The sequence below is a fragment of the Myxine glutinosa genome, chromosome 2 (assembly GCF_964187855.1).
Source record: "Myxine glutinosa chromosome 2, kmMyxGlut1.1, whole genome shotgun sequence".
Taxonomy (NCBI): domain Eukaryota; kingdom Metazoa; phylum Chordata; class Myxini; order Myxiniformes; family Myxinidae; genus Myxine; species Myxine glutinosa.
The window spans coordinates 271,504,443-271,519,096 of record NC_136262.1 but is presented as its reverse complement, the minus strand read 5'-3'; the positions used below and the strand labels follow the sequence as shown (position 1 = coordinate 271,519,096).

The following is a 14,654-nucleotide window of genomic DNA, read 5'->3' as shown; positions in this document are numbered from 1 at the left end:
TTTACGACACGCAGGGATACGTTGTACCTATTCTAAACCAGGGTACACACCGGGAACACCACACCATTAACAACTCCAGTATATCTACACCACACCATTAACAACTCCAGTATACCTACAGCACACCATTAACAACTCTAGTATACCTACAGCACACCATTAACTCCAGTATACCTACAGCACACCATTAACAACTCTTGTATACCTACAGCACACCATTAACTCCTGTATACCTACAGCACACCATTAACTCTCGTATACCTACACCACACCATTAACTCCAGTATACCTACAGCACACCATTAACTCCAGTATACATACAGCACACCATTAACTCTAGTATACCTACAGCACACCATTAACTCTAGTATACCTACAGCACACCATTAACTGCAGTATACCTACAGCACCCCATTAACAACTCTTGTATACTTACAGCACACCATTAACTCCTGTATACCTACAGCACACCATTAACAACTCTTGTATACCTACAGCACACCATTAACTCCTGTATACCTACAGCACACCATTAACTCTAGTATACCTACAGCACACCATTAACTCTTGTATACCTACAGCACACCATTAACTCCTGTATACCTACAGCACACCATTAACTCTAGTATACCTACAGCACACCATTAACAACTCTTGTATACCTACAGCACACCATTAACTCCTGTATACCTACAGCACACCATTAACTCTAGTATACCTACAGCACACCATTAACTCTTGTATACCTACAGCACACCATTAACTCCTGTATACCTACAGCACACCATTAACAACTCTTGTATACCTACAGCACACCATTAACTCCTGTATACCTACAGCACACCATTAACTCCTGTATACCTACAGCACACCATTAACTCTAGTATACCTACAGCACACCATTAACAACTCTTGTATACCTACAGCACACCATTAACTCCTGTATACCTACAGCACACCATTAACTCTAGTATACCTACAGCACACCATTAAATCCAGTATACCTACAGCATACCATTAACTCCTGTATACCTACAGCACACCATTAACTCTAGTATACCTACAGCACACCATTAACAACTCTTGTATACCTACAGCACACCATTAACTCCTGTATACCTACAGCACACAATTAACTCCTGTATACCTACAGCACACCATTAACTCTAGTATACCTACAGCACACCATTAACTCCAGTATACCTACAGCACACCATTAACTCCAGTATACCTACAGCACACCATTAAATCCAGTATACCTACAGCATATCACTGAAATCACACAAATTGTTGTGCTGATGCTCTTTTTCACCGTCTCGCTGAGAGTGAACACATCTGCAGATGCTTGAGGTTCCACCGGTTTAACCTCACGGTCTAACACTTCACAATGACGACTTCCACGTTTTTCCTTCGCATTTGATCTGGAATCTTCACCAACAATGTTCAACCACTCTCGGGATCTTGAAACGACTGACATCTTCCGTGGTGTTGACATTTCATGTCTGCATTGAATATAAAATCACGACATCGCATTGAACACAGACCTCACCATAGTACAGCTTATCGATTTGTGGTATATCTTAGAACCAGTGCAGACTCACTCGGTGAACGATGCAAAGTATAATATACAATTTCATTTTGTGTTCAAAGTATACAATATACTTTTGTGTTCTTTCAGGAACAGGTGAGAATAACAAGTTAACCAATAAAAAAATAAATCTCACATCCATACACATTATGCATGATAAATACATCGGTCATGGTTTGTACACTGGAAAAGTTAACATATCTAATCAGTATTATTAATTAACATGTATCATTGTATGTGGGGTTCCGCTTCCGGTCCCTCGAGCGACGGGGCTTGCTTTGATCTCTCCACGGCATCAAAGTTTGAGTGTTTTCCCGTTCGTTTCTTTGTCAAATTTCCGCTGCGTATTTTGTTGTGTATGTGTTATTGTGTGTTTCTATTTGGTTTTGGTTTTGTAGTTGTTGCAAATTTGTGTGTAATTAGTCGTTTCTTTGTCCGCGCCTCGTGCGGCCTCCTCGTCTCGACTTGTGCCCCGCCCCCTATATTCTCGTTTGTTCTTTCACCTCTGCTCCTGCTTTCTCAAATCCACGTTCTCACTTAGAGACTTTTCCCAGATTGTTTTCATGGTTTTGTTTAAATATTTATTTTAATATGTTTAAACCGCAGCGGTGATCCCGTCACCCCCCCCCCCCCCCCCCCCAGGATTTCCATGTTTTAAACGTTTCCCAGTGTGTACCCTGGATAAGAATAGGTACGCCGTATCCCTGCGTGCCGTAGGAGGCGACTAAGAGGGTTGGCGTCAGGAAGGGCATCCGGCCATAAAAAAAAAAACATTGCCTCAAAAAGAGAACCATGACAATTACAACTACATGTGGGCAGGGTACAGCCCGAAGTGGAGATCGGTTTCTGAGGTTTGGGACATGGAATGTAGGGACAATGACAGGGAGATCAGGAGAAGTGGTGGAAGTATTGGTCAGAAGACGAGTGGACATATGTTGTGTGCAAGAGACGAGATGGAAGGGAAGTGGTGTGAGAATGGTGAAGGGTAGGCAGGGACAGAAATACAAGTTTGTGTGGCAAGGGTGCCTGGAGGGCATGAATGGTGTTGGTGTCCTGTTTTCTGAGGAGTTTGTAGACAGTGTGGTGAGTGTGACTAGAGTGAGTGATAGGTTGATGATGGTGAAAATGATGATTGGAAAGTTCTTGGTGAACGTCATCTCGGGATATGCTCCGCAGGTTGGTCGGAGCGATGAAGAGAAGGACAAGTTCTGGTGTGCGATAGAGAAGCTGATGGAAAACGTGAAAGATGAGGAAGTTGTTGTGGTAGGAGGAGACCTAAATGGACATGTGGGAAGGAGTATGGATGGTTTTGACGGAGTTCATGGGGGTTACGGATATGGTGTGAGAAATGGAGAAGGTGAAAGGATTTTGGAGTTTGCTGATGGAGCTGATTTGTTGATTTGTAATACTCAGTTCCAGAAAGAGGATAATAAGCTTCTTACATACACGTCAGGTGGGTCGACAACAACCGTTGACTACCTGATGGTGCGTAGGCGAGATAGGGGGCACCTCCGAGACACAAAGGTGATCCCGGGGGAGGAGGCTGTTTCACAGCACCACTTGGTTGTCTGCGACGTAAGGGTGAAAGGTGCGAGGAGAGCTCGGCGGGTGAAGTACCAACCGAGAATGAAGGTGTGGAGGTTGAAAGAGGTGACTGTAAGGGAGGCATTAAAAGAGAGGCTGAGTAGGGTCGAGGATGATGTGGTTGAGCTTGAAAGTGGTTGGATGTCAATGAAAGCTAGTCTGTTGGGAGCCGTTGGTGAGGTATGTGGATGGACAAAAGGACCACCGAGGCACTCGGAAACATGGTGGTGGGATGATGAAGTTGGAAAGAGGATTGACGAGAAGAGGAAGAAGTTCAAGGAGTGGCAGAAGGCGAAGGGTACGGGAGCAGAACAGCAGAGCATGAAAGTTATAAGGCAGCCAGGAAGGCTGCAAAGAAAGAGGTAGCAAAGGCGCAGGAGGCATGTAGGAAAATGTTCGGAGAACGCTTGGATTCGGAAGAGGGTCAGAAAGCAGTATTCAGGATTGCAAAGCAGATAGCGAAAGAGAGGTGTGATGTGATGGGGGTGAGCTGCTTGAAGGATGAAGTGGGACAAATCGTTGTCGACCCAGATGGAATTTTTTTTTTTTTTTTTTTTTTTTTTTTTTTTTGTATACAAGTTCGAGGCTCGTGAAAGAGCGAACATTAATCACACAGAAAGACAAACCGACACATAAAACATATAACATAGGGAGCGGTAGACAAGATGGGGAGAGAGGGGGAAGGACACAAACACAACATTTGAGAGCAGGGACCGAGAGACATGGAGACATCGAGAGATCTGAGAGAGGGCGAGGGCTTTGGGGGGGGGGGGGGGGCGTGGGAAGGGGGCAGTGGGAGAGGTATAAAACATATGGACCCTGCCAGGACTTACAGGAAAGAAGTTGGAATTTCAAACAAGGTGGATCTGGGGTGAATTAGCGGGGGTAGAAAAGATCAAGGTTTTGGATGGGGGAAGATAAGAGATGGTGGTGAACAGCTGTTTTAAAGACCTGGAGGGAGGAGTGGGATTGAAGGGAGTGAGGTAGTTTGTTCCAGAGGCGGGAGAAAAGAGGAATGAAAGAGTGAAGGTGAGCGGAGAGCCGAGATTTCGGCAGTTTAACCATCAGAGGGTTGCTGGCAGATCTTGTGCGACCTGTAGGAATATTTGGGGGACAGAGCACAGAGAGAGCTGGGGGTGCAAGGCCGGAGAGGAGTCGGTAGAAGACAGAAAGACCACCTACCTGCCTGCGGTGAGTGAGTGAAAGGCCCTCAGAGATAGCTTCATCGCGGGAGATTCCAATAATTCTGAAAGCTTTGGTTTCAACAGCGTGAAGCCGAGCTAGGTGTGAGGCAGGAGCACCGGCCCATAGGGGAGAACAGTATTCCATTGAGCTGCGGATGAAAGCCTTGTATGTGGTGAGGAGCTCAGGTGTGCCGAGGAAGGACTTCGCACGACGGAGGATGCCCAGTCGGCGACTGGCTTTGGAGGCCAGCTTGGAAATGTGGTTTTCCCAAGAAAGATCATGGCAGATAGTGAGACCCAAAATCTTGAGCGACAGAACTTCTTGGAGAGGATTGTTGAGAAAGTAGATGGGAGGGTTGTCCAGTCGATCTTTTCGGAGAGACATAGTAAGAGTGTGAGATTTGTCAGGATTGAAAGACATGTTCCACTTGTTTGACCAGTCTGTGATTTTGTCCAGGTCTTCAGAGAGTGAGGAGGCAGCAGACTGCCGATCTGAGGGAAGAGGAATGGAGCGGCAGAGAGTGGAGTCATCAGCAAAGAGATAGAGAGGATTTTCGAGAGAGTCAGAGAGATCATTGATGAAGACCAGAAAAAGCACGATGGAAATTAAAGGAAGATGGAAAAGATATATGGAAATGCTGTTGAATACAGAGAATGAATGGGATGGCAACATCGAGAGTAACCCAGTTTTCGGACCGGCAGAGAAGATAACTGAGAAGGAAGTTGAGGAATCGATAAAAGCAATGAAGGGTAGAAAAGCTGGAGGGCCGACGGGAGTTGTGGGAGATATGTTGAAGGCAGCAGGAAGTTGGGGTGTGAAGAGAATGACAGAGATCTGTAATCTGGTGGTGAAAGAAGGCCGCATTCCAGTGGATTGGGAAAAGAGTACCCTCGTCCCTCTATACAAGGGGAAAGGTGACCCTCTGGAGTGTGGCTCGTACCGAGCGATAAAGTTATTGGAGCATGGAATGAAGGTATTGGAAAGGGTGTTGGAGAGGAGGATAAGGAAGAAAGTGAAGATCGACGAAATGCAGTTTGGATTTATGCCAGGAAGAGGAACGACAGACGCGCTTTTCATTGTGAGGCAGTTGCAGGAGAAGTACATGGAGAAGAGGAAGAAGTTGTTTCTTGGGTTTGTTGATCTGGAGAAAGCATTCGATCGGGTTCCACGCAAAGTATTGACATGGGCATTGAGGAAGTTAGGAGTGGAGGAATGGTTGATCAGAGTAGTGATGGCAATGTACAAAAGAGCGCGCACAGCTGTAAGGACGAAGGACGGGAACAGTGGTGAGTTTGAGGTGAAGGTGGGAGTGCATCAGGGGTCGGTACTAAGTCCACTACTATTTGTAGCTGTGATGGAGGTGCTGGCTCAGAACGTAAAGGAGGGTTTACCGTGGGAGTTGTTGTATGCAGATGATCTGGTGTTGATTGCGGAAAGTATGGATGGACTGAAGGAAAAGATGAACACGTGGAAGGAATGTATGGAGACAAAAGGTCTGAAGGTGAATATCGGAAAGACGAAGGTGATGGCAAGTGGTAAAGCATGTGGTGAGGTGGAAAGAACTGGGAAGTGGCCCTGTGCTGTGTGTAGGAAGGGTGTCGGAGTGAACTCCATTCAGTGTACAATGTGCGCTGAGTGGGTTCATCAAAAATGTAGTGGTCTGAGAGGGTCATTAACCAGTGTGGCAGCTACATTCAAATGTAAGGTGTGCACAGAGGGAGCTGCAGATGGAGGAAATGTTGAGTTGGATCTTGGAGACGGCGTGAAGCTGGAAGGTGTGAAAACATTTTGCTACCTCGGAGACATGCTGAATGGAGAAGGTGGATCAGACTCGGCAACGGTTGCTCGAGTGAGATGTGCATGGAAGAAGTTTCGGGAATTGAGTGGCGTGCTGATGATGAGGGGAGTGTCGTTGAAGCTGAAGGGAAAGGTGTATGCTGCATGTGTGAGAAGTGTTATGATTTATGGGAGCGAGACATGGGTAATGAACGTAGAGCAGCAACGAAGGTTGGAAAGGGTGGAAATGCGAATGGTTCGACGGATGTGCGGAGTATCGTTGAGAGAGAGGAAGACAAATGATGAATTGCGAAAGATGATGGGAATCGAGCCTGTGATTGATGCTGTGAAGAGGAACAGGTTGAGATGGTTTGGTCATGTGTTGAGGAAGGATGAAAGTGACTGGTTGAGAAAAGTGATGGAAATGAATGTAGAAGGAAGTAGAAGACGGGGAAGACCGAGAAAGACTTGGCTAAAGATGGTGGAAGAAGAAATGCGGGCAAGGGGGTTAACAAGGAGAGATGCAGAAAATAGGGCAAAATGGAGAAGATTGTCATGGGGACCGCAAGGCTAACCCCCGCTCTAGCAGGGAAAATGGCCTTTAAAATGCATGTTGTTGTTTGTTGTATGTGAACAAATAACTTCGGTGAGTGAGGCAATTCGGGTGCACATTAAAATAGATCATTTGGGGATGGTTTAAAAACACACACACACACACACACACACACACACACACACACACACACACACACACACACACACACACACCTATCTATCTATCAATTAATAATAAAAGGCAGTGTCTGTCCATCCATCTGTCTCCTCCATAACTCCAAAACCATGAAACCTAGTGGCCACAAAACTTTGCATGCATACACCTGGACCTCCAACAGATTGCAAGGATGGAAACTCGGTGTTTGGGTGTGTTATAACATCCTTTTTGAAGATGATTAAAGAGGTGCTAACAAGAAAACAACACCGAAAGTCGAACAGCGGCATAGCAGGGATGTTTGATACTTTCGTTGAAGATAGACGTAATGAGTAATGACGTAGCGTGACACAAAACTGCCGCTGCTTTAATATATAGAAGATATATTTTAACCTCTAGTAACTTTGCATTCACTAGGACTTACATTACATTTTTTGTTTAGATTACATTTTTTATAATATTGACGTTACGTTATCATTATTACGAAAATTATATTACTATAAAAAAAACCCGAGGCTAATTCCTTACTTACGCGGTTACACCGCTTATCATTGATTCATGAACCATACACCGCTTCAATCCATCAACTTTCCATTCACGACATTGGGATTAAAGTGATATGGTTATATTTACTATATCATTATTACGAAAACGATACTACTGAAATGATACACTACTGTATTAAGAAACCTGGGCTTAATTTGTCCAAAGCGGTCCGAAGGTGAGGCATGAAGCCGAAGGCCTATACGTACCATTTTGTTGGAAGAGCCGTAACGCCGATGCTTTCGATATTTCATGATCATTTTAACAATCGGTTTGTTTGTGTTTCACACTGGATGAAAAACGTAAAGGTGGAGCATGGCGATTGTGATATATGACAGGATCGACTATATGTTCGGCATGAACAAAATTGCAATTAAAATGGCGGTGTGCGGAGTCAGCCGCCGTACCGACATCAGACGTAATCACATCACCCTGTCATATGACCAGATCCTCAGCTCTGATTGGTACATGTTTGAGGGGACATACGGACGGACAAACACTGTCATAGACAGCTTTGCCCTTTGGACTACGCCGTAAAAACCCGATGTGGTGATGTACCAATATGGCGGCCCGCCATCTTGGTCAGCCCACTGCACCTCGCTGGGTTCTTAAGCCGCCATTTTGTTTCGGCCTACTTAAATGTACCTTGCCTTGGAAACACGATCGATTATTATCATTACATAATTGAAGCATGCCATCAAAATCTGGATTCGGATATGAGGATTGGATGCTGTAGACTAAATAATGTCCAAATCTGGAGTGAAATCTGACAATATTTACCACATCTAGAGATTGGTGAACGCTATTCAGGCTCCTTTTGCAAGCCATGGCCTTACAGTAGACAGAGCTCCCTTTTTGTTTTTAGTCACAAGGCCGGGGAGGTTTGGGTGTCATAACAACCTTTCTGAATATGATTAAAGAGGTGAACCACCACTTGATGAACACTATTCAGGCTGCTTTTGCAAGCCATGGCATTACAGTATACAGAGCTGCCTTTTTGTTTTCACGCACCCATTTTTTTATCGACTAACTTTTTTGGGCGAGAGACACTCTCCCCCTCCATTCCACTGCCCCCCAACCCCTGTTTCCTCGCTCCACCCTCTTTCCCTTCTCTCTACTCCCTGCTCCCCCATCCTCCTCAATCTCCATTTCCCCCTTCATCCTCCCTTCTTCTCTCCTCCCTCATTTCTCTCTCCCCTCCACCCTCCCTCCTCTCTCTGCCCCTCCCATATGTGTGTGTGTGTGTGTGTGTGTGTGTGTGTGTGTGTGTGTGTGTGTGTGTGTGTGTGTGTGTGTGTGTGTGTATATATATATATACAGTATATATATATATATATACAGTATATATATATATATATATATATATATATATATATATATATATATATATATATATATATATATATATATATATTGTTGTAGGTGACGGGTCGCGCCTCCCGGCACGGCCGTCCCACGGGTGCAACGCCGGCTGGTTCGACACAGATCTCGGGTTACGCGCCTCTATCGCGATACCAAATTACACCTGTGCCTTGCCAGTTGGGGAGACACCCGTCGCTACAGGTTGGGTTTGTCAGAGACCGAGCGAAGTCTGCCGCAACCTGTAGCCAGTTTGGTTTTAATTACAAATCGAGCGGATTGCTCTTCAATGCGACACAGATGAATGCAGTGCGGCAACTTCCATACGAATCAACCAGATTTAATGGGGGAACATTAGGGTACACAAAACAAGCAAGGCGTTCACGATAACATTATAATTCAACTATGAGTAATAACCCGCTCTTATCTAGGGAGCTACAATTAAGGGTTTCGCGGGGTGACCCTAACGAGATAAACCTTAGGCCTGGACAACATTCATACAAGACAGGGGGTACTTGGTGGTGTTGATGGACGAGAGGTGAAGATGTGAAAAGGGCGAATGCAGCTCGTAACAAGCCGATGTCGCCGGATTCGAAGGCCCCGCTTGGGCCTGCAGTCTGCCAAATGGCGGCCCGCCCTCTTATCGGCCACGCATCAAGCGTCGCGAAACGGCGGCCACGCGATCAGCACGATTGTCGAACTCCCTTCTTCCGAGAGAGAGAGAGAACTCCGTTATTCTCACTCGCCTTGGTGGTTCTCGTCCGCCGCGAAGGCCTGTCCACACGCCATCCGCGCATGCATCTTTTTCCACCTCTTCCCTCGCACGTGCTCAGCGACTACCTGGAAGCGCCGCTTCCGGTTTTCGACGGCGCTTGTCGTTTTTGCCCGCTCAATCGCGCTTTCTCACGTCAATCCATTGCCTTGATCATGGCATTGCCACCGAGGCCGGTCTTAATGGAACTTGCACCTTGTTTGATTGTCAAGATGTAATTAAAAGGGAACCGTCTCTTGTACACCACCAATGCACCACACAAAACAGCCTGCTACACCTTCCGACACAAAACTACCATCCCAGTACAGACGATCTATGGTAAACATACATCTAAGAGGGGACCTGAACTAATTCTATATTTAATAAACCACTAAGGGCCATTTCCGCAACACTACCCCCACCTTTCTCCCGAGGCTCTCCCGAGCCTCCACTAGGGGCAGCCCGCGGGAATGGCCCTGTCTAACGTACAGCACAAATCTCCCATTTACTCTAACCCACAACATTGCAAGCACTTAACTCCAAGAAGCAAAGTATCAGTAAGATTGGCATGTCCCTATCCTAGTGTGTCGGATCACTAATCTAACAAACACATCCACACTCTATGCACAATACTTAACATTCTAATTATGCATTTGCGCAGGAGGGCATTCAATGTTACTTTCAACACCAATATTCACATCGGAGCAAGACATTCAGAGTTTCAAAGCTTCTTGACGTGTTCGCTCCTTCACGCCTCCTCCCGGCAGTGTTGTGTCTTCACCCCAGAGGGGTTTCCTTACTCCGTGGCCTTATTGGCCTCTCACCAGGTGAGTTCAGTCGGCCCAGTGGCCTAATCTCACAAAGAGTCCTTCGGCCCACTGAGCCCACAAGACGGCATGAATCTTCGGCTGCAACAGCCCGCAAAAGCACTTTGGCCTCCATGGCCCACAAAAATGCTTCGGCCCACATGGCACACAACCGAGCAGCAGCAGGCAACAAGCCCTGCCTTGGACAGCAGGTGGCACAGTTCTACCGATGGTAAGCAAATGCAGTCTGGAGGCATTCTTGAGGGTGCAAGTGGGGGTGATGACCTCAGCCCAGGCAAAATGAAGAGTACCCTTAACCTTCCTTGCCTGACTTATCTTGGTACGACTTGTTTTAGTATGGTCTTCTTAAAAAGTCCTTTCACTTTTTAGCTGACAGGATGGTGTGCTTCTTAATCAATTGTTATCTGTGTGCTCATGACACACTGGTGGCTTCTCTGGCACTTGGAGAGGGCGACCGAACCTGGCCCTTGTTCACAACTTTCCCATCAACACGACTCGTACCAGGTGTCACACATGAATGGTGCGGAGGAGAGTTCATCGAACCTAACCTTTTACTTGAAGCTCTAACCAATGGCACAAACCCTGCCATTGCCACAATGATCCTAATGACCCATTTTTCCCAACCTGGCACACTGTTCCATTCTTTTAAACCTGGGCAAGGCCCTTATTTGTCTCTTTTTCTTCACTTGGTGGTGCCAGGCATAACTCATTGGCTGGGGAGTGTGACTACAACTAGGCCTCTTTGCCTGCTTCCAATAGGTGGTGGGGGACACCCAGCGACCTCGGGGTTCACCTGAGCGCGCCTCTGGCGCTCCTAAATAAGGGGTGGCTCTCTAGCCCCCACACTGTGCTCTCCAAGCACTCTAACCGGGTGGCTCTCTAGCCCCCGCACTGTGCTCTCTTAGCACTCTAAACCCTACTGTCTGGTGTCCCCTCCCGACTCACCAACTTCCAATACCATGTCACACTCCCAGCCAGTACCACCATACCTTGGCTGCACCTACCCCTAGCAGTCCGCCTGCACAATGGAACAGCAGCCAGAATCCACGTCAAATCCACTAAGTCCCCCTAACCTACACTCACTTGGTTAGGAGACTCCTACCAACAGGGTACATTGTTCGCACTCACTCTCCTCATTCACACAATCACGCCATTCATCCCAAACACCTTCGTCATTCATTCCACAGTGCCACACACCCAGTCCACAACACCATCCAACACCTTCCACTTTTTGCAGGGGTGTTTAACGCCCTGTCTGTCATGTCCCCACTATTTCTCTCACTTTTTTTTTTTTTTTTTTAAATAGTCACGCACATCCACTTGTGCCACTCTTGTCTCTTCTGTCAGTCTCTCAATTTGCAATCTCTCTCGATATTATTTTCAGTCAAGAATTCCCTTTTTTTTTTTTTTTTTTCTTTCCAATCTGGCCTGCTTCTGTGGCTCATTGGAAAGGGAGTGAGGGAAGGAATCCCTCATTACCCCTTACATGGCCCCGCCGCCTTTCCGCCACGGCTCATAAGGGTCACGTCTCAATTGGGGTCGTGGTCCACCCCCTCCTTTTCTCCAGGGTTCGCGGAAGTCAGGTAGACCCCACTTGGGGGAGCGGCCTCCCCCTCTTCTCTTTAATTCCCTGAAGACAGGTAAATCCCATTTAGCTAGCCGAACCCCTCGTGTCCTCAGAGAGGTCCGATGACCAAGGGACACCTGGCGGTGTCGTTGCTGGGCCCCTCTTGTTCGAAAATGGGTCCAGGGAGTATGTGACGCATGCCAACGCCGCCTGCTACGCATCTGCGCTCTACCTCGAAGTTCCTGTGAAGCTGAGGGAGAAATTACAATCCCCTTTCTAAAGCCTGCTCCTGGTGGAATTTCTATTTCCCCTTGCACCTCGAACCTATTTCCTACGTCACCACTCATTCCATGCTCCGCACTCACACACGTTTCGGCCTTGACAGCACACCCCGGTGCTGTAAACTGGACTATGGGCTCACAGCATTCATCCACAGGCATTCCATCCACACATTCAGGTGTCACGCATACGTGCACCCCATCGGACAGAGTCTCTTGATTAACATCAAATCCAATTGCGAACTTAAGCTCATCGTCCGCACCATGTATGCAGATGCCCACGTACCTGCTTCGTTCCAAAGTCACATCGGTCCGGTCGCTCATCATTGGTTCGCCACACTCCTCTGGGCCTGTCAGCTTCACTTGCTGGACCTGCTCAAAATGTATTTCATGAGTCAACAACCCCGTATACTCCCTCCATGTCTCCATCACCAGGGTTTGCTCCAATTGTTGTTTCATTCGACGAGTGATGCCAATCAAGTCCTGCACCACTAACATTCCTCCCTGTGATGACGTCACACATCCCACATTATTGTGCTGCCCTACTTCCTGGCTCCATTTTCTTTCCCAGTTGAGTCGTTCTTCCTCTCTGAGCCTTTTTAGTTGTTCGTTACCTTTCCGGAGTCTTTCCATCTCTGCGGACTCCACCCTTGCTTTCTCCTTTACTTGGTCAATTTCCGATTCATATTCCTCTTGTTTCTTATGCCACCGTCCCTCTTGTGCTTCATTCTCCAATCTCGTCGTTTCTCTCAATTGATTGATTTCCTTTTCCTGCTTCATTCGTTGTTCTTTCATTACACGTTCATCCATCTCATTCTTTGACCTTGCTTTGGCTTCTGCCTGTTCGATCTGCACAGTGTAGTTCCTTTTTAGTTGATCAATTTCAAATTCATATTCTTTTTGTTTCGTATCCCATCGTCTCTTTTGTTCTTCATTCTCCAATCTCGTCGTTTCTCTCAATTGATTGATTTCCTTCTCCTGCTTCATTCGTTGTTCTTTCATTACCCTTTCATCCATGTCATTCTTTAACCTGGCTTTGGCTTCCATCTGTTCAATCTGCACAGTGTGGTTCCTTAACATTTCACTCTCCATCCTCTCTTTTTCCTCACTTATCTCCTCTACTCTTTCGCATGCTTCCTCTCTCCTTTTGTCCATCCTCTTCCCGTATTCCTTGCTACTTTCCATTTGACGTGCCAGTTCATTTCCTCTGTACTCTGATTCCCGAAACTGGCTTGATTTCTCAGACAATTCTCCCTTCAGTTGTTCCAATTCCAATTCGAGAATCCGTGCTCGTTCCCATCTGGAATCTGTGTTGTCTCGCAATGCGCCGGCCAAGGCCATTTCCGTCCAGTGAATTCGTTCCTGTGCATCGACCAATTGTTGTGACTCCCTTTGCTCCTCATTTTCCTGAACCTCACTTGCCTGCTGTAGTGCCTCATGCAATTTCGTGTGTAACTCCCCAATATAATCCTCCTTACACTCCACCTGCTCCCAGGCATCGTCCAATCGTGCATGAAGCTCGTTAATGTACGCATTGTCGTCCTGCTTATTTTGCCATGACGCATGCTGTGACCACGTGGTTTGGATCGGTGGGTGGGAGCGTTTTCTTCGTGATGTGCGGCTCGTTGCACTCTTAATACCGATTCTCTCCCACCTCGTGTCACGCTGCTGAGCCGCGCAGCCATTTTGCGACTCCATCTTCCTTTATAAATTACGAAGTTTGACACCCAATCCACTCAAAATAAAAATGAAACCAAATTTGGAATTTGCGAGCGACGTGTTTTTTTCTTTTTTTTTTTACGCGCCTCTCACAATCGATGTTCGGGGTGCGAAATGCACCCCAGGTCCAAATCCTGACTCCTGACACCAGTGTTGTAGGTGACGGGTCGCGCCTCCCGGCACGGCCGTCCCACGGGTGCAACGCCGGCTGGTTCGACACAGATCTCGGGTTACGCGCCTCTATCGCGATACCAAATTACACCTGTGCCTTGCCAGTTGGGGAGACACCCGTCGCTACAGGTTGGGTTTGTCAGAGACCGAGCGAAGTCTGCCGCAACCTGTAGCCAGTTTGGTTTTAATTACAAATCGAGCGGATTGCTCTTCAATGCGACACAGATGAATGCAGTGCGGCAACTTCCATACGAATCAACCAGATTTAATGGGGGAACATTAGGGTACACAAAACAAGCAAGGCGTTCACGATAACATTATAATTCAACTATGAGTAATAACCCGCTCTTATCTAGGGAGCTACAATTAAGGGTTTCGCGGGGTGACCCTAACGAGATAAACCTTAGGCCTGGACAACATTCATACAAGACAGGGGGTACTTGGTGGTGTTGATGGACGAGAGGTGAAGATGTGAAAAGGGCGAATGCAGCTCGTAACAAGCCGATGTCGCCGGATTCGAAGGCCCCGCTTGGGCCTGCAGTCTGCCAAATGGCGGCCCGCCCTCTTATCGGCCACGCATCAAGCGTCGCGAAACGG

The 14,654-nt window shown here is 47.0% G+C and overlaps 1 protein-coding gene across 2 annotated transcripts in view; it reads right to left on the bottom strand.

Moving 5' to 3' along the window:
- LOC137420545 (dedicator of cytokinesis protein 1) overlaps positions 1 to 14,654 on the bottom strand; it is a gene marked incomplete in the record, with an annotated part of 615,378 nt that overhangs the window by 47,745 nt on the left and 552,979 nt on the right. For both annotated transcript variants that reach the window (XM_078772553.1, XM_078772554.1), the window contains 1 exon segment: positions 1,313 to 1,502. In XM_078772553.1, the coding sequence (XP_078628679.1) occupies positions 1,313 to 1,502 (190 nt within the window).